This window comes from Brachycentrus maculatus, unplaced genomic scaffold, assembly GCF_059751285.1.
Source record: "Brachycentrus maculatus isolate JH-2025_06_01 unplaced genomic scaffold, ASM5975128v1 h1tg000007l, whole genome shotgun sequence".
NCBI classification, from domain to species: Eukaryota; Metazoa; Arthropoda; class Insecta; order Trichoptera; family Brachycentridae; genus Brachycentrus; species Brachycentrus maculatus.
The window spans coordinates 1,140,800-1,164,951 of record NW_028280762.1 but is presented as its reverse complement, the minus strand read 5'-3'; the positions used below and the strand labels follow the sequence as shown (position 1 = coordinate 1,164,951).

General features: G+C 35.7%; 1 protein-coding gene across 1 annotated transcript in view; it reads right to left on the bottom strand.

Annotated features, from left to right (window-relative positions):
• The window catches only part of LOC148313610 (anaphase-promoting complex subunit 1-like), a 28,669-nt gene extending 5,607 nt beyond the window's left edge, over positions 1–23,062 (bottom strand). Inside the window, exons 1-16 of the mRNA XM_088260063.1 lie at positions 22,864–23,062; positions 22,529–22,760; positions 20,705–21,034; positions 17,986–19,635; positions 17,738–17,898; positions 16,331–17,131; positions 14,706–14,868; positions 13,426–13,611; positions 11,506–11,656; positions 10,727–10,879; positions 8,924–9,164; positions 7,090–7,258; positions 5,893–6,072; positions 5,022–5,192; positions 3,361–3,579; positions 1,776–1,905 (exon numbers count right to left, since the gene is read on the bottom strand). Coding sequence (XP_088116189.1) covers positions 1,776–1,905; positions 3,361–3,579; positions 5,022–5,192; positions 5,893–6,072; positions 7,090–7,258; positions 8,924–9,164; positions 10,727–10,879; positions 11,506–11,656; positions 13,426–13,611; positions 14,706–14,868; positions 16,331–17,131; positions 17,738–17,898; positions 17,986–19,635; positions 20,705–21,034; positions 22,529–22,760; positions 22,864–22,887 — 4,961 coding nt within the window. The 5' untranslated portion in view covers positions 22,888–23,062. The remainder of the gene's footprint in view (positions 1–1,775; positions 1,906–3,360; positions 3,580–5,021; positions 5,193–5,892; positions 6,073–7,089; positions 7,259–8,923; positions 9,165–10,726; positions 10,880–11,505; positions 11,657–13,425; positions 13,612–14,705; positions 14,869–16,330; positions 17,132–17,737; positions 17,899–17,985; positions 19,636–20,704; positions 21,035–22,528; positions 22,761–22,863) is intronic.
• Positions 23,063–24,152: the final 1,090 nt, after the last annotated feature.

The window sequence follows — 24,152 nt, the reverse complement described above, 5'->3', positions numbered from 1 at the left end:
TTGGTAATAGTATGATGTTATTACTTTTTTGTATTTTTCTTGATGATAAAAAAATGGAGCAATGCTGTTAAAAAGGCCTTAGGACTCTCATTGGTAAGACAGATCATCTACATGATAAAAAATGATAAGCATAAATGTAAAGTTACTGTATATACTCATGACCTAACACTATTACTATCACACTATTTTACTGCAGGCTTAAGCAAAGGATGGAACGCCGTACTTGTCTATCCCGAAATACACTCCTAGCTTCCTCTACATCTAGTCATACTTGCTCTCCGATTATGCAAACTTTTGACACAACCAGATCTGAGATAATAATTTATTTGGTCATGCCAAGTCTTCCTTGGCTGTCCTTGTGCTGTTATCCTATTCGCATTTGCAAATATACTCTCTAAGTCTTTCTCTCATCATCCATTCGCCCCACATGTCTGAACCACCTCAAACAACCTTTCATAATCTTTTCAAACATCCCAAACTCAGCCTTACATTCCTCTATGATATCTTTATTTTTAATTCTGCCATGCATCACTTTCCACACTTTCTTCCAATAGGATGGCATCAACACTTTGATGTAAACTGCATTTTAACACATTGTTTGCGGGCGGTTTCTTCATCAACTCTGACCCTAATTAGTATTATAATTAGACTCGTATACTAAACGCAAGAAATTAAATTAAAATTTCGCATATCTCACGCCACCAAAAGTAAGCAAATAGGACACTTATAAGTGTCTCCCGATCTCTACTAACATTATATTAAAAGGCGCTTTAAGCATTTTTCACAAACAATGTGTTAACTTCAATTATATAATGTTAGTGAGACATGCATAATTTTCAATTATGTAATAGTAAATATACATATATATAATATTCTCAATATTATTAATATTTAAAGCATTTACTTTGTGGTTAGTCATTTTTACTTATTTATTTTTTTACAAAAATGTTAATAAAATTAGTATATAACCACTCACCGAGATTTTTACGTCTATCGGTTTCGAGACGTACCCGTCTCTTCGTCAGGATAATCACTAACACAGCATGCAAACAATACTACCCTTCACCACCATAGCACCATTTACACACTCAAAACTACACAAAATGTCTACCACATGCGATTTTTGGTCGACCCGAAGACCAACATGCACTTTAGTTTTCAATACAGACATGCGTTACGAGCCGAGGTTAAACGTGCATTAATGCACTAATGCGTAGACGTAAAAATCTCGGTGAGTGGTTATATAATTATTTTATTAACATTTTTGTTAAAAACTAAATAAGTATACATATTTCGCTCACTCCTTTCAAGAACGTCATAAATCAAAAATCGTCAATTTTCATTTGTGCATGTTTTCGGAATGCCCTAAAAATGTACTATATCCCAGCAAAAGCGGCATATTTTTAACTTAATAATTACCGGCTACAGGGCAGAATGTGCTGTTTTTGCATTTTGATGAAAAGGTATTGTTTAATTATTTTTTAAAATATACTAAATATTTTTCAAATGCAGAAAAAACCTTCAGGTTTTACCTAAAAAGATCTGTTGCACAGTAAAAAGTTCAATAAGTGGCTTGATGTTTATTTTGAATACATTGTGATTTCTTTTTAAACTTTAAAAACGTTCTCCTGAAAAATCAAGTTTTTTGATTTATGACGTTCTTGAAAGGAGTGAGCGATATGTATGATGATATCCCTTGTGATAATTTTTGATGAATTAACAAGGATTTAAGATTAGATTACCATAGACTATAGATAATACAACAAAATGCTTACTTCATGGCTTCATAATCAATATCGGAATGGTCTTCATTAGGCCTGACACAACAGTACGGCTTTATAGATTCAGGTACGTAGTCTTCCACCCATTCTTCGTACGGCTCAATGGTATCCCAAAGAATTAATCCTATGAAAAAAAAAAAATTGAATTCTTATAGCATGGTAAAAGTCTGTTAACCACTTACTTCTCAATTTTTTTTCACATTAAAAGAACAAAAAACATTTTTTAGAAAAAATAACAGGACATTATTTTTTGTCTGTTTTTGTAGCAACATGTTATTTACAACATTTTGAGTGTGTCCAAATACTTGTTCACAAATCTGGATTATCTTATAAATTACAGGAGTTTTTTTCATATTATTTTTTGACATACTAATAAAAGAATTTCTGCTCAATAAAAAGCTTATTTCATCTTACCAATATATGTCTTTAGTTATTCAAGAATAATGTTTCAAAATTGGTTCAAGAATTTGAGTAGTGTGCTTGTCAATAATGGGTAGATTTGTGAATTTTACACGTGTGTAAAGTGATCACTTAAACCAGCCTATGACGGTCGTCAGCCTCGTAAATGCCCAGACTTCCATATTCTTCTTCATCTTTGATGAGATGTCAAAAAAGAATATGAACATGTTATTTCTTTCAATCTAATAAATGTGGTATTTCTACAAGGAGAAAGCAAGGCAATAAGATTACTTCGCCCTAGATTAATGTGTAAACGATCATACGCGTGAAATACTAGATATGTTAAACTTCCTTAATCTATATCAGCATAATTCTATTCAAAATCATCAAATTCGCATCCTTGATTTAGTAATTTCTAACCAAACAAATATTTCCATTGTAAAATCTAATGATACGCTATTTCCTGTGGATGATCATCCTCCTTTATATATCAATATATTACATATTGCATTCCACGTAGCTTGCCCAAACTAGAAGCAAACTCTCCTAAATTAAAAAAAAGGGTATTTTGATGCTATAAATCTCCATTTGACTAATTATTGATTGGTTATTTCTTTGCGACGTTAATATCGAACAATCGATAGATAAACCTCATTCCATATTCTATGAAACAAAAAATTCTCATGTCCCAACCTTCACACCCTACAGCAAAAAGAGTATCCAACTTGGTTTACTAAAGACCTAATACAATTAATCAGTCGAAAGAAATTACTACATAAAACACTCGAAAGAAAGCTTAACAGCTACTGAACCGCCACAGGCAAGCGCTGTGGCGTAGTTGGGTAGACGCTCGACTGCGAAACTGGCGTCGCGGGTTCGATTCCTGCCAATTGCAAAATGAATTCAAGAAAGATTTATTTTCAATTGGTCTGGGTGTTTGTGATGTGTTTTTCACATTTACCTTGCCTATCCTTACTATCCTACCTGCAGACAAGCATCTAAAATAGAAGCTTTGCATGTTATTCCTTAAAAAAAAAAAACTATATCAATATTTTTGTGTATTACTGAATATAAACGAATTGTTCTTTATTGTTTTTATATTCCATTGTAAAAGGCCCTTGTGCCGTATAAATATATAAAAATGAAATAAATAAATAAAGATGATGAGGTGGCTGAATACCTCTAGCTATGACCCTGAGCAGCAGCAGGTCGGGGCGCACGTGGTTGAGCAGGTAGTGGGTGGGAGGCGGGCGGAGCCACCGCGCCACCTCGGCGTTGCCGCTGCGCAGGTACAGCATGCCGAGGGCGAGCGTGGCTCCGGGGGCCGTCACGTCCACATTCACAGTGGGCCCCTCGCGGATCTGGAACGACGCCAGCTTGTACTTCTCCTTCTGCGAACCTGGAACCGGAGATCTCAGGAGATTAGAATGCTAAAGCTTATGTTTGTCCTTATATGATAGCTCTACAATAAAGACCTTTTACAACATTTTGAGTGTGTCCAAATACTTGTTCTCAAAATGTTGTAAATAAATTATCTGGTCAAATTATAAGCTTAAATGATAAAAATAAAATTATATTTTCTGGCGTTTCTCATGTGTGTGAAAATAATCCAGGATTCGGACCTCACATACTAATAAAAGAGTTTCTGCTCTTTAAAAGCTTCTTTTCATCTCACCAATAGATGTCTCTAGTGAAGTTCTAGTGATTCAAGAACAATGTTTCAAAATTGGTTCATATATATAGAACTTCCAAGAATTTGAGTAGTGTGGTTGTCAATAATGGGTAGAATTGGTGAAAGTCACATGTGTGTAAAGTGATCACTTAAACCAGCCTATCACGGTCGTCAGCCCCGTAAATGCCCAGACTTCCATATTCTTCTTCATCTTTGATAAGATGTCAAAAAATAATATAAAAGACCTTTTACATCTGGGATCTTGACACAAATATTTCGACCAGTAAATAGTAAAAAAGTATTTAACAAATATTCCTAACTATAAACATGACATATTAGTGAGATACTGTTATTCTTTTACTGCATACGACAAATGTGTTTGGCCCTTAACACGTGTTTCAACATTATTATAAGTACTATTATGAAATGTTTTTGTTTATATAATTATTTTTTTCAACGAGTCAAGTGACAATGGATAATCCGCTTTCTAATTAATCTGGCCCCGGAAAATCGGAAGTGTACTGTACCTCATAAAATATTATGGTAAAATCAGTTTGAGCTATTTTCTCACCAGGGTGGCCTATTTTTTCGCTTTAATGGGTTATTTTTTTTCTTAAAAATGGAAAGTTTAACACTGGTTTATATACCATTGTTATTTTTACGTTTTTCAATGTATTTTTTGTAGTAGGCGTCAAGTGAAGTATATCGCTCATTCCTTTCAAGAACGTCATAAATCAAAAAACATGATTTTTCAGGAAAACATTTTTAAAATTTTAAAAATATAACACAATGTATTAAAAATAAATATCAAGCCACTTATTAAACATTTTATTGTGCAACAGATCTTTTTAGGTAAAATCTGAAGATTTTTTCTCCATTTATAAAACATTTAGTATATTTAATAAAATAATAAAACAATACCTTTTCTTCAAAATGCAAAAACAACACTTTCTGCCCTGTTCCGGGTAAATATTGAGTTAAAAATATGCCGCTTTTGTTGGGATATAGTACATTTTCTGGGCATTCCGAAAACATGTACAACTGAAAATTGTCGATTTTTGATATATGACGTTCTTGGAAGCAGTGAGCGATATGTTAAAATAAACAATATTATTCAATGTCGTTTTGTATATTGAACATCATCCATTTTGAACCGGTGAAGCAGTTACCTGTTAGTGGTTTCTTGGTCCCCCCGAGCATGTAGTGGGTTAGTGACGGAGCGAGGTGCTGAGGAGCCGAAGCGTGTGCTCCCAAAACTACTAGTCCCAGAGCCAGTCCCGCAGCCAAGGCGTACCCCTCTCTTTCCGAGGAATTCTCCATTTCCGGACCAGGAGGCCGACCTGCAAATTGTAACATGAATATTGATTTATTTATAGATTTGGCGTTTAATTTGTAGAACTTTGTAGAACATTTTAATATCTGTATTAAATATTAAATCAAACACTGATTTTTTGAGTCAACTAAGTTGTATTTTATTGTAAAAAATAAACACATCCCAGGTTCGATTCCCAGGGGGGAGGTGAAAATAAATATTATTTATTTTCTTCCTCTTCAAACCCTTATCCGCATCCCAATAGTGCATAGGGCACTACATCATATAAACACTGTGTTGTCTTGACCGTTAACACAAGAAGGAAAGGTATCAGCCCTCCGCTTCAGGTTAATATTGAATAAATATAAGAGTGAAAAAATCACATATTTATTTGATCCCCCCTGAGAAACAAACCCAGGGCATCCAGAAAGGCAGCCGAGTGTGCTGACCATTACGCTATGGAGGCGGACAAAATTCATCAATCTTTATAAAATTAATTAATTTTATAAAGATATTTTTAAATGTACCACAAAAGTATCTGCGGAAAACATTCAAGAATTTTTTTTTTATTTATGTTAAGATGTCAAAAAGGCACTTATTTCACATTTTGTATTAGAAATATGTATGTAACATTCTCCTTATCATTCATTGTTCACTTTGTGTAACACCACTTAATAGAAAATGTACATTAATGCAAAGTAAAAGAATCAATGTGAATCTTGACTGACCTATTTCACTCAGCAGGACCTGCGTGATATGAGTATGGGCGGTCTTCTGGTACAATAACCCAACCCCGAGCAATGCGGCTACTTGTATATTTTGAGGTATGTCCAATTCGATGGAAGTCGGAGGTAATAGTGCTTCAACGTGTATACCCATCAGTTTCGTAATTGCTACGTCCATCGTACCTACAAAAATGGCAGAACACAAGATGTAGTGACAATTGTACAATCCGAGTGCTGAAACTACTTCATCACGCAGGGTGTCTCAAAATCAGCTTGAATTTGAATACAGCACATAATTAATTGGAAATGTAAAGATGTTTTTAATTCAACATAGAATTTGCATATAGAGGTTACACAGAATCATGACGTTCGACAAATGCCCTCCTATTTGAATTCAAGATGGGAGCCGGTTTTGAGACATACAGTAGAACCCCGAAAATCCTAAATAATTGGTGCTGTGACCTGTTCGGATTTGGAAAATGTTCAGATTAGCCGAGAAATTTGTAATATGTACAGTAATACACTTTACACTACAGTTGTTACATGGCCGCCCACTGCCACCTAATATTCGACATACGCTCCGCAGATGAATCTATGTAAAGTCATTAGAGACTTTCGAGCTACCAGTCCCTCGTACTTGAATACCAATACAGGTACAGTACTGTTTACTTTATTTACTTTTCAATCATTTTGAAACAAAATTAGGTTAAATATAATAATTTTATGTAATAATAAATGAAGACTCTAAGAAGCATATCAGGCAAGAGTCTTCGAGAATAAGAAACGCCAGGATTAGGGAAATATGCGAGATCAAAGATGTCGTTAGTTGGAGAAGGCAAAAAGGAGACAATGATATTATTTTTTATTATGTAATTGGAGATAATCCAGATTTTGTGAACAAGTATTTGGACACACTCAAAATGTTGTAGAGACAATGATATGCGAATGGAACCATCCAGACTCCCCCACATCGCACTGTACGGACCACCAAAGAGATGGATTAGTAGCTGGGAATCGACATCGCAGGAGGCTAATCCCTCTTAAAAACAGGCCACAAGGCCGACACCAAGAAGAAGAAGAATTTTATGTGTTTTTAAAATGTTTTCCTACAAAAAAAATTCTTCAAAATCTTGTTCAGATGATCCGGGATTTCGGATTTCCGGGGTTCCGCTGTTATTATAAAGCTTTTCTTATGCACACCTCTGTATGTTGCAGCAATGCCGAGTAGCAACCCCACACTGGTCATCTCGTGGCACTTCACAAGGTACTCGTACACATTCATGAACGCCATATCCTTCAAATGGCCATTCAAACCAAGGGCCATGAGGAATCCGGCATGCTCAGTCGGTAAATCTTGGGCATTTCCTACCTATAATAAATATACAAGGTGATAAATAAAATTTTAATTGAAATAATTAACATAATCCATATTATTTTTTGACATCTCATCAAAGATGAAGAAGAATATGGAAGTCTGGGCATTTACGGGGCTGACGACCGTCATAGGCTGGTTTAAGTGATCACTTTACACACGTGTAACATTCACCAATTCTACCCATTATTAACAACCACACTACTCAAATTCTTGGAAGTTCTATATATATGAACCAATTTAGAAACCTTGTTCATGAATCACTAAAACTTCACTAGAGACATCTATTGGTGAGATGTAAAGAAGCTTTTTACTAAGCAGAAACTTTTATATTAGTATGTGAGATCCGAATCCTGGATTATAATCACACACATGAGAAACGCCAGAAAATACCATTTTCATTTTTATTATTAATCTTATAATTTGATCATCTTTTCTTCATCTTTGATGAGATGTCAAAAAATAATATGAAAATAACTCCTGTAATTGGAGATAATCCAGTATTTGGACACACTCAAAATGTTGTAAACATAATCCATATTTTATTTATTGTTTCCGCATTAACTTTGTGGTAAGACATGTTACAATGGTTAAATTTTATATTTTAGTTATTATTCAGACTTGACGATGGTTTAGCTTCCGAAACTAGTAGTCTTTAATAAAACTCAAGTGGTGTAAAAACAAGTGTCTCCTTAATCATTGTAACATAATCCATATATTGACAGGCGTCGTGGCGTAGTCGGGTAGACGCTCGACTCCGAAACTGCCATTGGGGATTTGATTCCCGCCAATTGCAAAAAAAATTCAAGAAAGATTTATGTTTTTATAATTGGTATGGGTGTTTGTGATGTATTTTTCACATTTGACTTCCTCATCTTGCTATCCTACCTGCAGACAAGCCTCTAAAAGTAGAGGCGTTGCGGGTTATTCCAATAAAAATAAAATATATTTTATTCATTAATTACTCACACCCCTACTCTATATGTGTTAACTTTTAGCCGCCTAGTGGTCCTTTAAGGGACTGCGAATTTGCGTTATTTAATGCTCACCGGTCCCATACAGGACCGGTGATTGTGATGCATTTTGCTATTGGATTACACTGATTTATGACAATAGTATTCAAAATATGAATATTACGTAAATAATGTCTTTGAGATACCGATCCGTCATTTTATTTTTGGTTCCCATAAATATTTTAGTCATTACTACTACTACTACCATCACGCCGTTTCTCCGCAGGGGTAGGCAGAGAGGATGGAACGCCACACTCTTCTGTCCTGACATACACTCCTCGCCTCTTTCACATCCATACATCTAGTCATACATGCCCTCCGATTACGCAGATTTTTGACACCGCCAGATTTTAGGTTCTGATTGATCTGGTCTTTTTCGGTCGTCCTTGTTCTGTTTTGCCTCTCACATTCGCCACATATATATTTTATTTTGATAATGATTTTTGTTTTACCTAAATAGGACTAATTTTAGAGACACAATTATTTTTATAACAGCTACTCGTAGCTAGCAAATCGCTATTTCGCAAAAATGCTTGGGCAGGGCGCTTAAGGGGACCCTTATTGCACACGGCGCATGAGCGTCTAAAGGTTAATACCGGATGTCATTAATTAAATCGATAAGTCGTTTGATTGCTAATTTAAAAGTTACCTTTGGTTTGTTGTACACGACCCAAGCCGAGTCGATGGTGGAATTGCCCATCGGCACCAGTTTCAGGCCCGCAGCCACTCCGTTATGGAAGAGGGGCCACTGCGACACGGTGGGGGACACTTCGATGTGCGACAGATCGATCACGGCGTTGCGGGGCGGGGCGCGGCCCGTGAGGCACAGCTTGGGGATGTGCAGCGGCTCGGTGATCACACAGGGGGTGCAGCGTAGGGTCACCATTCCTCTAAAGAAAGCAGTCGTATTATCAGAAAACCGCAATAATTTATGAATGAAGAGAACTGTGAACATGTTTGACCTTTTCCCACGGAACTAAAATGGCTTCACTTCAAAAAGCGCATAAATCTTCAATCTCTCACGCTACTTTATAATATTCTTCACAACCCAATGCACCTAAATATGCACCTCTCAGATCATGGTCTATCACTTCGTTATTCCCAACACTTTCCATTCATCGCCATAACACATCATTCTTCAGTAATTCCTTCCCTGTCCAAGCGGCCAGACTATGGAATGAATTACCTCTCCTTGTAAAAAATGCACCTTCTCTAATAACATTCAAGAAACGTCTGAGACAATACTATTTATACTAGAATCGTAACTGTCTATCAAACCTCCTCCCTTAGTTTTTCCCTCTACCTCCTTCCCTAAACTCCCTCTTTCCTTTGCCCTCCTTGTTATCATCTTTTGTATTTTATGTTTTTTTTAAATGTTAATTGTAATTTATGTTTTTTTCAATATTCAAGTACTATCTACCCTCTGATTGCAAACGGCTATATATGGTATCAAACGTTTTAATCAATATCACTAGTCTGTTTTTGGTTGGTGGGAAGATATTGCTTTTTAGCAGTAAGTCCGCTAATGTACTTTTTTATTTTCTGTACATGAAGTTTAAATAAAAATAAATAAATAAACTGTAATGAATTAATGAAGAAAACAGATTTTTTCCACAATCAAAACAGTAATTTATAAAAAAAATTAAACAGATTTTTGTATTTATGATTTTGGGTAATTTTATTTCTGATTTGGGCCAAATATTTATAATTATTTCGAATTATCAAAAGTTTTGCATGAAAAATCATTAAGGTGGGGACTGACCGGAGTCATTTCGTCGTAACATAAGACGTTACGATGCGAGCATTCGTACAGTCAGTACAGTGTTCCGAGTGCTCCATCCGATGTCGGATGCTCGCCGCGAACGTTACGTTACGACGTAATGTGTCGGTCAGTCTCCACCTTTAGAAGAATCGAAAATGAATTATGATGAAGTTCGAATTAGTTGTTCAAAAGTGCCCTTTAGGCAGTAATTTACAAAAATGGCACTTTATAAATTATCCAAAAATTATTACTATTATTACTATCAATGAGCTTTCACTGTAATATTTAAGCACTGAACTCTTTTGAGGTAGAATTTTACAAAAACGGCACCATATAAATCATCCAATTTTCTTAAAAATTATTACTATCAATGAGTTTTTACTATATGTTTAAGCACTGGGCTCCCTTGAGGTAGTATTTTATGAAAATGGCGCTGTGTGAAATATCCAATAATTATAATTATTATTAATATGTATGAGCTTTTACTGTTGTTTTATATGCCCACTTATTTCAAACTGCTTTATAAGGTACAAACCATCGACCAACGTCACTGTCTGTTTGTGGTTTGAAGATATTCCTCAATAGCAATAAGCCCGTCAATATACATTTAATTGAATAAAGCAGAAATAAGGCAGAAACTTGAATAAATTTATATGACTATAATTTTTCATGTGTAAATATTTGTTATACCTGCCAACAGAGAGTGCCATCGTTCTGTTGCAAAGAGCCAGAAGGTGTCTCTCTTGCTCTTCAATGAAGTCATGATCCGATACTTCCGGGCGCTGTGTGAGAGAGATAGAGACAGGGATAGACGACTGCAACATGTTGCACAGTTCAGCCACTCTGAAATCAAAATGAGAGTAAGAGTAGAAAAATCTGTGGAACGAGCTGTAGTCATTCCCTTGGTCATTGGATGGAATAAAGAAGCTAACACATTCTGCTCTCAATGAATGCGGAAGTTAGACCTCCCAGTGTGACATGAGCCACAAAATAGTCAATTTTTTTTATATTGAAATCTGTTTCACCGCATTCCCAGATCTGATACAGAAGCATCTAGACTTCCTGAAAGACCTGCACTTGCAAATCAATTTTTTGTTGGTTTTATGACCTAAATTGCTAAATTTATAGAAAACCTCAAAGAAAACTGTATCGCGATTTTATTGTTAATTTACATTTAAAAGCTTCCAATATCCCTGTCACTGCAAATCTAAATAAATACAAGTTTGTAAAACCACCACCAAATTTTCTAGAAGCGCCCCCGTACAGGCAGTGAAAGGGATTAGTAGTTGGTTAAGTTTGTCTGCTAGATCCGATTCCGACCCGAAGTTGGCCGGTACACAGACGCCTCCACAACCCCGACCAGCACAGCAGACAGATACGGAACAGTACAGACAAAATAGTCCAACTAGATAATGTCTGACCACCTTCACATATACCATTGTGAACGATTAACAAGAATAATAACTAACCTGTGGTCATCCGGAAATCGCAGCCTCATAAGTTTAGTATCAATCATTTCTAGACCAGTCCTTTCAACATCATTAGTCTTCGTGCCAATAATCATGTTCTCAGGATCAGCGTCTTTATGTTGGGTGAAGAGATTTTCCTTCATGACGTCATCTATTTATAAAACATTAAAAAAAAAATTAACCTGTCCGGGAGTATGGACGTAAATGAACGTCGGTGCGAATTTTCCTTAACCGGATCCACGCGGCTGGCATAACCGTTTGTGTTTTTACAAGACATGCCCCATACGCGGCTGACATAAGCGTTTGTGTTTTCACTTTGCTCCAAGTTTCGAACCTCAGTTCAACTTGGAGGGATTTTTTCATGGTGTGGAACTTTGGATAAAATAATACGTCAATCCTCGGCCTTATGACATCTGTTGAAATATCTGACTAATAATTTGTAATATCACAAGGATAAATAAAAGAACAGATCCCTCATTTTTCTTGCGGTCGGTAATTAGTCCGCGCCATAATCATGCCCTATATCTGTCTCACTCTCGACGCTACGCATCGCCAGTGGGTAAGAGTGACACACGATGCGTGCTTTGATTTATTTATGTTACGATCTAATTTGTTTATATTACGATATATTTCAAGAATAATGTGACACACGTGTATTATAGAGTACCAAAAAGGCACAATGAATCCCATTGAACGTTTTTGTTTAGGAAAATAAATCGTTTCATAACTAAATACATGATAAAAGTAATAATTTAAAAAACGGCGAAATACAGCCGCGCACGAGCGTCTCTTAGGAACAAAGTTAACGCGTTTAAAAGGTTAAAGGAGTATCAACGCTAATGAACGTCGAAATCTGTCTGTCATAACTGTAACTAACGTATGATGTAACTTGTATAGCAATGACATCTGTGGATATTTGTGTTTAATTTTGTCATAATTCAAAAATATTTCGAAGAGATGTTTTTGTTTTATTTTTTTTAATAATTTTTAACATAATTTCTACATCGATTTAATGAAGAAGAAAAAAATTCATGTAAAAAGAACTCGCTCCCCAGAGAAAGTCGGAGATCAATTTTTGTACTCCCGCAAAGGTTAACTTTTTGAGAAATATGAGAATCAAATCTTACAATAATCTAATAAACTTTTATTACAGAATAGTAAATTAAAAACTTGATTGTTATAAATTCACTATTCCGTATCATTTTCAATCACCGTACGGTTAAAAAAAGGCAAAACGTATAGGAAGTTATTGACCAAAAATTAATTTAGTTTTAAGTGATAAAAATCACTATTTCTTAAAATCTATTGTGATACGTGTTTCGATGCATTCTGTTTTTAATTTTTGTTTTACTTGGTAAATATGTACCACTATTTCTTAAAAGACGGTGTTTAAAAAATGCATCAAAATACTTTAAAGATGGAGACTGACCGGAGCATTTGGTCGTAACGTAACACGTTACGATGCGAGCATTCAGGCAGTCAGTACAGCGAGCCGAGCGCTCCATCCATAGTTTCGGATGCTCAGTGATGCTCGCCGCAAGCGATGTTACGATGAAATGCTCCAGTCAGTCTCCACCTTAAGAAATATTGGTATTTACCAAGAAAACGTAAATTAAAAATGCATTTTCTTTTAATTTTAGCACTGGGCATTCTCACTTTATAAATCATACCTTTAAGCAGTGGCGTGCACAGATACTTAATAAGGGTAGTAAATAGAGGTAGGTAGTAAGGTAAGCTGGTACCACTTACTAGGTAAGCGGTAGAGGTATCACTGGTTGCGTTTTTATATGTTACGCACCGCGTGCCTATCCTAACTTACCCAAATTAGGATAGACACTGCTTTTCTGCCTAAATTGAATGCACGCCCCTGCCTTTAATTAAAAACGGCGTGTTCAAAAAAAATTTTGAACAAATACAAACCATGGGATTGTTTTTCACTCTCGGTGCTGGAGTACTTAGCCCGCAGAGCGAGGTCCTCTCTCATAATGAGGGAGTACGCTTTATCCGGCCAATCAACGGGAGGATTCGTTTTGCAGCGAGATATTGTATTCATTATGTACAGGTTGATGGCCGGCGGAAAGGTTTGTAGATCTCTCAATGTGTAACCTGTAAAACCATCCAACGACAGGTAGTCAGCCTTGTATATACCATACCATATTTTATACCATACCCTTTTTTTAAATCTCTGAATGTTTTTATTAGTTATTATAACATAAATGTGGAATTGTTTATTTGGCTTTATTTTTATTAACGTAACTATTTTTGGTAATGTAATGTAATGTATATTATTGTTAATGTAACTATTGTTTATTATATACTTTTTTTATATGTAAAGCTGTACAATTCCCGAACAAATAAAAAAAAATAAAAAAATATGTCTAGGTCCCCATATTCTTCTCCATCAATGATGACATTAAAAAAATCAACTATATCAAATGTTACCTGGGTATTAAATCACCTGAAGTGGAGTACTTCATCACGATGATTTCATATAATTAGGGCGTTTGTGCACTACACGGAATTTTACCTTCCGGCACGTCAGTTAGCGTTTTAAAACGATGATTGGCTTGGATTGGCTTGTGCTTTTGTCCATCTTTCTTCGGATCGGTGCGTGAACACGTTGCGCGTAAATTCGATCATGCTAAACTGTCGTAGCCCCTTTCATTTTTCAAAACCGGACTGCCGGACGGTGACATTCCGGGTAGTGCACAAACGCCCTTAGTGATCAAGAAAACACTTTTCAAAACAATACGGTGCAATTTTATGCTTTTCAATGATAATAAAATTAATTTACATATGGAAATACCTTGCATGCAAATCATCAGAAAGAAAAGAAAAAAATTACATGTTGAAATACCATTCATGCATATCATTAAAATGAAAAGAAATAAATAAATTTACATGTTGAAACACCTTTCATGCAAATCATCTTCAAACCCTTATCCGCACCCGATGGTGCATAGGGCACTGCATCATATAAATACAGTGTTATCTTAAACTTTTAACACATTAAGGAAAGTTATTCAGCCCTCCACTTCAGGCACCAGTCCAGGGTAATATTGAATAAATATTTGAGTGAAAAATCACTTGTATTTATATGACCCGCCCCCCCCCCCTGGGAATCGAAGCTGGGACCTCCAGTACCGTAGCCGAGCGTGCTGACCATCAGAAAGAAAAGAAACAAATAAATGTTGAAATACCTTTCATGCATATCATGAGGACAACAGCTTGTTCTATATTGGTCAAGTCTGTGAATGTAGATGCATCCTTGACTCTCGGAGTACTGCTGGCATTCACGCAGTCCCTTGCAGACAGTATCGCCTGAACTGGGCCAGGAATCCCGTTGGCAATTAGACCAGTCACCTACAATAATAAATCAGATTAATAATGATATAATAATGCTCTTCAATATCATTTCTTAAATATTTTTCGTGGCACACTTTGCGGCACATTTTATAAACTTTATAAAATAAAACAACTTTGTTTTAACCACTTTTTATTGGTACACTTTATCCAACCGGTTTCGACAAGATACTTGTCATCATCAGGGTTTATGTACTTAATCCTAAAACATTGAAATACACATAGTTAATTACCCTTTCTTTCAAAAACTTCCATGCACTCCGTACACCATATGAAAATATGATTTAAAAAACATGTTTTAAAAATATGATTTAAAAAATGGGAAAAAACTGCTAAATGTTGTTTTTACTGTATAAACTCTTTAAAATCATCCTTATTTGCCATCTGAAATATGTCCAAAAGGTTTAAAGTTAAACTTAACACATCGCTGTCGGGCAGTTTTTCCATAAACCTCGACCCTAATTATACTCAGTCAGTCTGCCACCCAATCCTGAGTATACTAATCACAAGTAACCGCAAATCAAATTTCCATCTGTTCAATGTTTTTTTGGCATCTCTCGTGCTTTGCCAAAAAGTAAGCAAATAGAATGCTTATAAGAGAGTCTCCCGCTCTCTACTAACAGAATTTAAAAGGTACGTTTAAGACTTTCCCCCTAACAATGTGATAAAAGTACAAAGTAATTTTTCAATACATATTATAGGTGTCTCAACTTGAAACGAAGTATCTATACTTTTTACATGAAAGAAGATGAAAGTCTGAGCATCCCAGGGCATATGGTATGTATGACCTGGCATTTGGCTGGCTTATGTTCAATATATTTCTCAAATTCTCAACTGAGGGCACTACCGTCATCTTCCACATCAATCCAATTACAATTAACATACAAAAGGATTATAACAACAGAATAAATATCCATCTATTACAAAAATAATGCAATATGGATGTTCAATGATGGGCAGAATGTTGAATGTTACTCAAATGTATAATGTAATCACTTAAGTCAACCAAATGCTAGGTTGTAAGCCCTTTGATTCTCAGACTTTCAACTTCTGTCATATAAAAACGATGGATGCTTTGTCTTAAGTGGAGATACCTATAATATGTCAATATGTATATACATATTGATATATTATTGCATAGTAGGGTGAATAATCCAGTGTCATAGAATAATTACCGTAGGACGGGGCTACTTGAACTTTGATGTGTTACTTGAGTCCAGTACAAAAAAAAATGAAATCTGTATTTGGTCTACAATAATGAACGTATCGACATGATTCATTGTTTCCCTGACAGGTGACACTTATTGTCACGATACCTCGATCGATACCACAATCTAATTTAAAAAAAAATTGTACTGGGCTCAAGTAACACATCAAAGTTCATGTAGCCCTGTTCTACGGTAATAAAGTTATTTTTCCTTGTAAAAAGTTATTATCTTTAATGATTACTAAGTATTCTTACCTCGATAACATCTCTACAAGTCGTGTTGACGTTGTTCAAATAAGGGAAATTTGAGTGATTTTCACCTCCTTTCATAAGATGAAACAGATGGTTGAAAATACTGGGCGGTTCCATGCTAAAATAAGCCGGCTGATTTAATTTCTTTGCGTCATGTTCGTTGATTTGCGACGTACTAATTTCCACATTCAAGGGACAAACGGCAGGAAAATCTTTCCAATAGTGAACAACATAATTGTTTAGCTTTAGATCGACGCATATCTGATATAGTAACTGAGCCAAAGACTCCAAATTATCATGCAACAAGACGTTCATCTTTAATTCCTCGTATAGCAAATGAAATGCGTACAAGATCGGCAACATGTACGGAAAAAGGAGAGAGTTGGTATTGAAATTCCTAGATTGTGCATTTTGGATGTGATTGTAATCTTCGGGATGTGAAGTATCCATTTCGTTTGGTGTTTTACACGTCATTTTACCGAGACTGCTTAGTTTGCAAGATCGTAAAGATTGCCTGTCAGATTTTTTAAAGTTCAGCAGGTTTGCGAGGGAGCTTCCGATGGAGATATGATGGTCGGATTTCAATAGATATTCCCAGTCTTCTTGGCTGCCATCGCTGGACGTTCGCTGCTTCTTTGAGGCTACTTCTGATGACCCGTTATCCGATTGTTTTGTGAGGGGAAGCTTACAAGTGTCGTAGCCCAAGAGATTTAAAATGAGAGACACAAACATGGACCACTCCAGCTTAGGGCACAAATCCTGAGTGCCGGGAGCATTTCTGATGCCGTACCATTTGGCGACCACCTAAAACAACACACAAATATGTTTATATCATTCATTGATTTGGCATTAACTTTGTGGTATGTGATTTAAATATAGAAATAAATCACTTGTATAAGACTACTTTATTCAGTTCATGAATGTAAACACGGCTAATTTTGAGAACTACAGATGTTCCCATCAACAGGTGAAAACACAAACTCTATACACAGTTAGTATTATCACTTGATAAGAACATCTGGAGTTCTTGAAACTAGTTGCGCTTACATTCATAAACTTAACACGTTAAATGCCATTTGGGGTACTGGTGACCTCGCCTGTGTTGGACCGCAGTGCCATGGGGGGCACCAGTGATCTCAACCAAGAGCTATATTCAAAATGCTTAAACTATGGAACCCATCATCAAATCAAAAAATTAAATAAATTAAATACATTATATTATTAAAATACGTAAATTACCGAGACATTTTTTTTTTGTTCATTTTAAAATTTACAAATTTTAGTATTGGCGTTTTACAAGTCAAAAAAGTACTCTTATACAAGTGTTCTTTTTTATATTTAAATTATAAATATATTAATTACGAAATAAATTTGCTAAATTAAAATACGTAAGTACCGTAAATATTTTACCTGCATCACGATATCTTTCTGAAGTACTTGCTTTAGAGCATTGATACATTTGAGTATGAGCGAGTTAGTTGTCAATTCGGGTAATGTTATCCTGTAAAACACTCCTTTGCCATATTCTAATGTTACTTTATTACCGACAGGATCTCGTAAGCATTGGAGGCCTGAAATATAAGTCATTGTATTAGAGGTTTAACGGTTTGTATTATTTAAATTAGAATTTTAAAACCAACTCATTGTATCGCAATTACCTCCATTATCTGTTTTACTTTCCAAAGAATGCATTCCATAATGGCGAGGTACGGGGGATAACTGATGTAAAGCCAAATCGTCCAAAATGGGTACATCGCGAGCATGACTCGATGGTAATAAACTGCTCCTCTTTGGAAATGATGTGTCAAACACATTACTCTGGTTATAAGGAGACGTTATTAATCCGGCTAAAACGCCTCCGATGTGAACCTTCCCAATCATACATGTACCGGAATATAAAATAATATTTCCGGATAGATCTATCACAGCTATTGAGTTAAGAGTGGGCAACATGACGGCATCTCTCGCCGGTATAGAATTGACTACTCCGACGATTAAATGCTTTTTCAAATCGTCTCCGATGTTGGAATGCGGTCTTTCGAGGCGCGCTATTTGCAACTGACTGTTGGAACCGCAAGAAACCAGGTAACACAGGTAGTGCTGGTTAGTATGATCTGTGTGAAGAAAGGTCTTGGTAGCCGCTGACCACATACTAGCGTTGTCACGTCGATTTCCATGACACTCCGTCCAAACGTGTTCGAAGCAGAGATCGGGATACAGCGGTTGAGTAGGGGGCGAAGGTCGAGAATTCGGCGCAAGCATCGAACTATTAGACGCTTGTCCGATTGACGTATGAGGCGACAACCCTAATTGGTTAAAAATTCCCGCCATCGGGCTGTCGGTACGAGAATGGCTCGGTGATCCCGTATTACTCCCGGGCTTAGATGTGAACGGACTTCCCACCCCATCCAACCAACTCGCTGTTGTGTTGCGTCTAGAATTACCCCGCACATTATTCTGGGCAGTAGTATTAAATATGGATGCACTCGTTCCCATGTTCAGAAATCCGGATGGATTTAATACACTCGAAGTTTTGTTCCAGTCCTTACAGACCGAATGGCATTCGTCACTCGTTGTCTTTCGTAAAGTGTATAAGCTGTGGAGCCCGGTTTTACTAGAGAAAACGAGGGCGACACTCGGGTTCACGCTTACAAACACTATCTGCATGAACCCGTCGTTGTAATACTGGAGTCCAAACTGAGACGTTTTGATCAACGCCGGAGCCATTTCGTCTAAAGGATGCGAGAGCGAGAAGCACGTAGGCAACTGGACATCCGTTTCCCCGAATGTGGTAGAAGATCCGCCAAAATTGTCATGAGACATGGTATGCATGTTTAACCTGATTCCGGAACCTAGACTGGATCTATTGCCAATATTTTTGACTCCGGACAGATCATTACGCGTCCTGTTAGTCAGAATATTATGAATATAAGAGGATTCGGCGGAAGGAGCCGCATCTTTTTCCAGCAAAATTCCATATTTCGTACTCCAAATCTTTTTAATTTGGAACTGCAAACTGGTAATAAAGTCTTCTCCCTTTTCAGTGAATACTCTCAGACTGTGGTGGTCAACTACGCAAATGCTGGGGATCGGGTTAAGACTTTCATCTTCAAAGTTATCTTTGATTTTAATGTCGGATTTAGTTTCTGCAATTAGGTTAGTGAGAGCATCGTACATGAGTCTATCATTAACAGTGTTGTGAAAATCACAAAAGAGAGCGTGCTTGATATTGGTTTCGCATGTGAAACACGTCACAGTCATGCGTGATTCTGGGTCGTAATATTTGGAATCCGGATTGGAAACTTGTCCTAAAAATACAAAAATACAATAAATAAGGAATGTTAATCAATTGCAGGCATTGGACACAAAGGTTACATCTAAATCAACCGTAATTCAAATCATAACAGAATGTCAGAATATATTGATACCGATCAATACCACCAAATATATGATAGTGTGCTCAAAAATAACCACCATCTTGGGAAAAACTAAGTTAAAATATTTTCAAACATTACATTTAAAAATTATACAAATAAACAAAAAAAAGTGGTTAAAAACAAAGAAAATGCTATTGAGTTTATTCATTTTATCAAAGTTTATAAAATGTGCTACAGTCATTCTCATTCATTCAAACCCTTATCGCACCCGATGGGGTACTGCATCATATAAACGCAGTGTTATCTTGATAGTTAACACATGAAGGAAAGGTGATCAGCTCTCCAATTCAGGTACCAGTCAAGGGTAATATTGAATATATAAAAGAGTGAGAAAATCACTTATATTCATTTGACCCCCACCGGGTCAAAATCGAACCCGGGACCTCCAGTATGGTAGCCGAGCATGCTGACCTTCGGTGGTGATCACACTACAAAGGCTACAAAGTATTGAACAAATAACTTTTTTTTAAATATGTATATCAACAGCCAAAAAAAACACATTTCCAAGAAATTTTTATAAATATAATCACAAAATCACGGCGATAATATGTAAGTGTTACACTTGATAACGAAATGTATGAGTTTATTACCATATAACCTATCCTAACCCTTATTCGCACCCCAATGGTGCATAGGGCACTGCATCATATAAACGCAGTGTTATCTTAATCGTAAACCCATGAAGGAAAGGTGATAAGCCCTCAGCTTCAGGTACCAGTCCAGGGTAATATTGAATAAATATAGGAGTGAAAATATCACTTATATTTATTTCATCCCCCCTGGGAATCGAACCCGGGACCTCCAGAACGGTAACCGAGCGGGCTGACCATTATACTTCGGAGTTGGACATATACCCTTGCAAACTTTTTTTTGCAATCACAACTCTTACATTCTGTCAGTACTATTCAATTTAATACAATATATATATTTTTTTAAATACCTCTCGACCAAATAGCAGTTTTTCCTTTAACATACAATTCTTCTTCATAACAGCAATCAATTTTAGGGTCAGAAGATGCGAGTCTATCATCAGGCGACGGAAGGGGACTGGCGGTAGTACTTTTGGAAGAATTAATGCAACTGAAGCTGGAGCCAAGGCGTGTGGAGCTCGGCAACGGACTATCATTATTCCGCCTCTTGCCGCTGTTGGACAATTCAGTCTTGATGGAGAGATTAAAGTCATGCTTCAGCTTCAAGCTCGGGTTATCGGTTTCAGGAGCTCTAGATTGTCTCTTGATAGGCTGTGATGATGCTGCAGAATCGTTGATATCTGAAATTATTACAAAAAATTCAATATTTCTGCAAAATTTTCTGTCCCTTTCAACCAACCCTTGTTAACTGATCGAGACATATAAATATGTCAAACGTAAACAATATCCACTCCATAGTGAAATGGTCAGCACGCTTGGCTAGTACTTCTGGAGGTCTCGGGTTGGATTCCCAGGGGGGGGGTCAAATAAATAAAAGTGATTTTTTCACTCCAAAATTTATTCAATATTACCCTGGCCTGGTGCCTGAAGCAAAAGGCTGATCACCTTTACTTCATGTGTTTACGATCAAGATAACACTGCGTTTATATGATGCAGTGCCCTATGAACTATTGGGGTGCAGATAAGGATTTGAATGAAATTAATGAATGAAAGAATATCGTGACGGGTAGGACATATGAAGACGTACTTGAAATATGTTGCGTTCCGAATGGGCGGGACCTATATCTATACATGTCATCTATACATGTCTCGATATGAATTATTTTTTGTTTGTTTGTAATTTTGTATTTTCCTTTATGATTTATATATATAAATAAACGATAAAAATATATATTTCATTGTCTTTTCATTTATTTTAAGCATAAATAATATATCGCTCACTCTTTTCAAGAACGTCATAAATCAAAAAACTTGATTTTTCAGGAGAACGTTTTTAAAGTTTAAAAATAGAATACAATGTATTAAAAATAAATATCAAGCCACTTACTGAACTTTTTACTGTGCAACAGATCTTTTTAAGTAAAACCTGAAGGTTTTTTCTTCATTTGAAAAATATTTAGTTTATTTGAAAAAATAATTAAACAATACCTTTTTTACAAAATGCAAAAACAACACTTTCTGCCCTGTAGCGGGTAAATATTAAGTTAAAAATATGACTCTTTTGCTGGGATATAGCACATTTTCTAAGCATTCCGAAAACATGCACAACTGAAAATTGACGATTTTTTATTTATGACGTTCTTGAAAGGAGTGAGCGATATATGAAATTAATGTAATTAATGTAATAACATATATGAAATTAAAGTAATGACAGGCCCTAGAGATAAAAATAATTTGAACTATTTTGCATAATTAAAAAATGAACTCCCCGGTTAACAGGTTAAGGCGAGATAATCGATATTCCGCAATATAATTTTCTTTAAACCCAGTTAAGATTTAATGTAATTGAATTATTTGCTTAAAATACCGTTTTCCCATTGAAAAAATAAGTTTTCTTGGAAAACGGTTTTGAAAAGATAAGGATTTTTGAAAGGTAAGGGATTTTGTTCCCAAATATTTATATAATTGTGTTGGAATTGTTTGGTATTGCAAAGTCATTTTGGTATCTCGAATGGTATGATTAACTTTTTTTAGATTCAAGTATTTTTCAAGAATCACGTTTTTTTTAATGGTTTTTTTTAAATGGTTTCTACTTTTGGGACTTGGAATGTTGAAAATGTTGCATTTATAATACTAAAAAATATATATTTACTATTTTTTTTAAGGAATATTACCTTCATTTGGCGTCTTGGAGTTGGTGAATATTTGCCTCACGCACCACCACTCATTTCTATCTACTTCTTTGTCTTTTGGTAGATAGCCCGACGAGTCGCTCCTGTCAGTGATGGCCACATTCTTCAATTTGTGAAGTAGAGACGTTTCACAAGGATATGAATTGGTTGTTGCTGATTTTAGTACGGATCCTGGATGCTTTGAGATTGCTCGTCGACCATGCGGAACAAACTCCTGAAATACACAAACGAAATTAAGAAACATCTTACCTGACACTATCATATAACCTGTCGGCGAATCGAGGATTGAATTTAAAAACTTTTTCCTAAGTTCTTACCAACGGTTCCGAAGCAGCAATCATTTTGATATTTTCCTCATCCAGATTTGCTGATTGATTTTTCTGTAAAGCGAAATAACGCAATAATCACAACACCATAACCCGAATGTTGACAATCCGACACCGGCTCACTTTTCAAATCGTTAGGAGTACGTTCATAAATGTAATAAAATGATCACTGATATTTGACACAACACAATATTCGCAGCGGAAATGTCAGTTTAGTTTAAAATATATAATCGTTGCTCACTTGATTTCACGCTAACTTCACATTGCTGATCACCATAGACTACACTGTGAATCAGAGACAAACTAAAATGTTAATGCTTCAATTCTCTTAGGAGAAGGTACCTACCTTATTTTTAAAAAGAGTAAAGATTCTTCACCAAATGAGTTTTTTCGTTTTCTGAGTTTTGTAGTAAGCACCTGCATTTTTGTGATATTTGTGTTTTTAAAAATTTTTTTTTCATAAATAAGGTCAGAGGATGAACGAGATTTTATTACAAATCCTATCACAACAGTCGATAACCAAAATAAGGCACAGGTTTTTGACTCTTTGGATGGAATTCGTAAATTAAAGTCACCCTTTTTTTCCCTCCATTGGACGCGTAAATCGACTATAGTCCATGAATTTTACAATCCATGGTCTTAAGTAAACAAATAAAAAAAATAAAGGGAAATTTAGGGAAATTTTTAGAACACTTAATTTTTTATGGAAAATTTGAATTTTTCAAATAAACTTTAATTTTTTTCCTTAACGCGTTGAAGGTTTAATATCGGTTTTGGTATTTTTTTAAAACATATTTTAGATTTCGACGAGAGATTGAGTAAGAAATTATATTTGGCGAATGTTAGCTGGAGAACAGAACGAGGACAGCCGAAAAAGACTTTGCACGATCAAATTAATCAGAACCTAAAATCTGGTGGTGTCAAAAGTCTGGGTAATCGGATTCATGTATGACTATATGTATGGATGTGAATGAAACTAGGAGTGTATGTCAGGACAGAAGAGTGTGGCGTTCCATCTTCTCTCCCTACCCTTGTGGTGAGACGGCATGATGGTAGTAATAGTTGTTCACATATATATATTGTTTACACATAAAAAAATAGCTTTGTAATATTTATGATGATATACATATCGCTCACTCCTCTCAAGAACGTCATAAATCAAAAAACATGATTTTTTAGGAGATCGTTTTTTAAGTTTGAAAATATAATACAATGTATTTAAAATAAATATCAAGCCACTTATTGAACTTTTTACTGTGCAACAGATCTTTTTAGGTTTA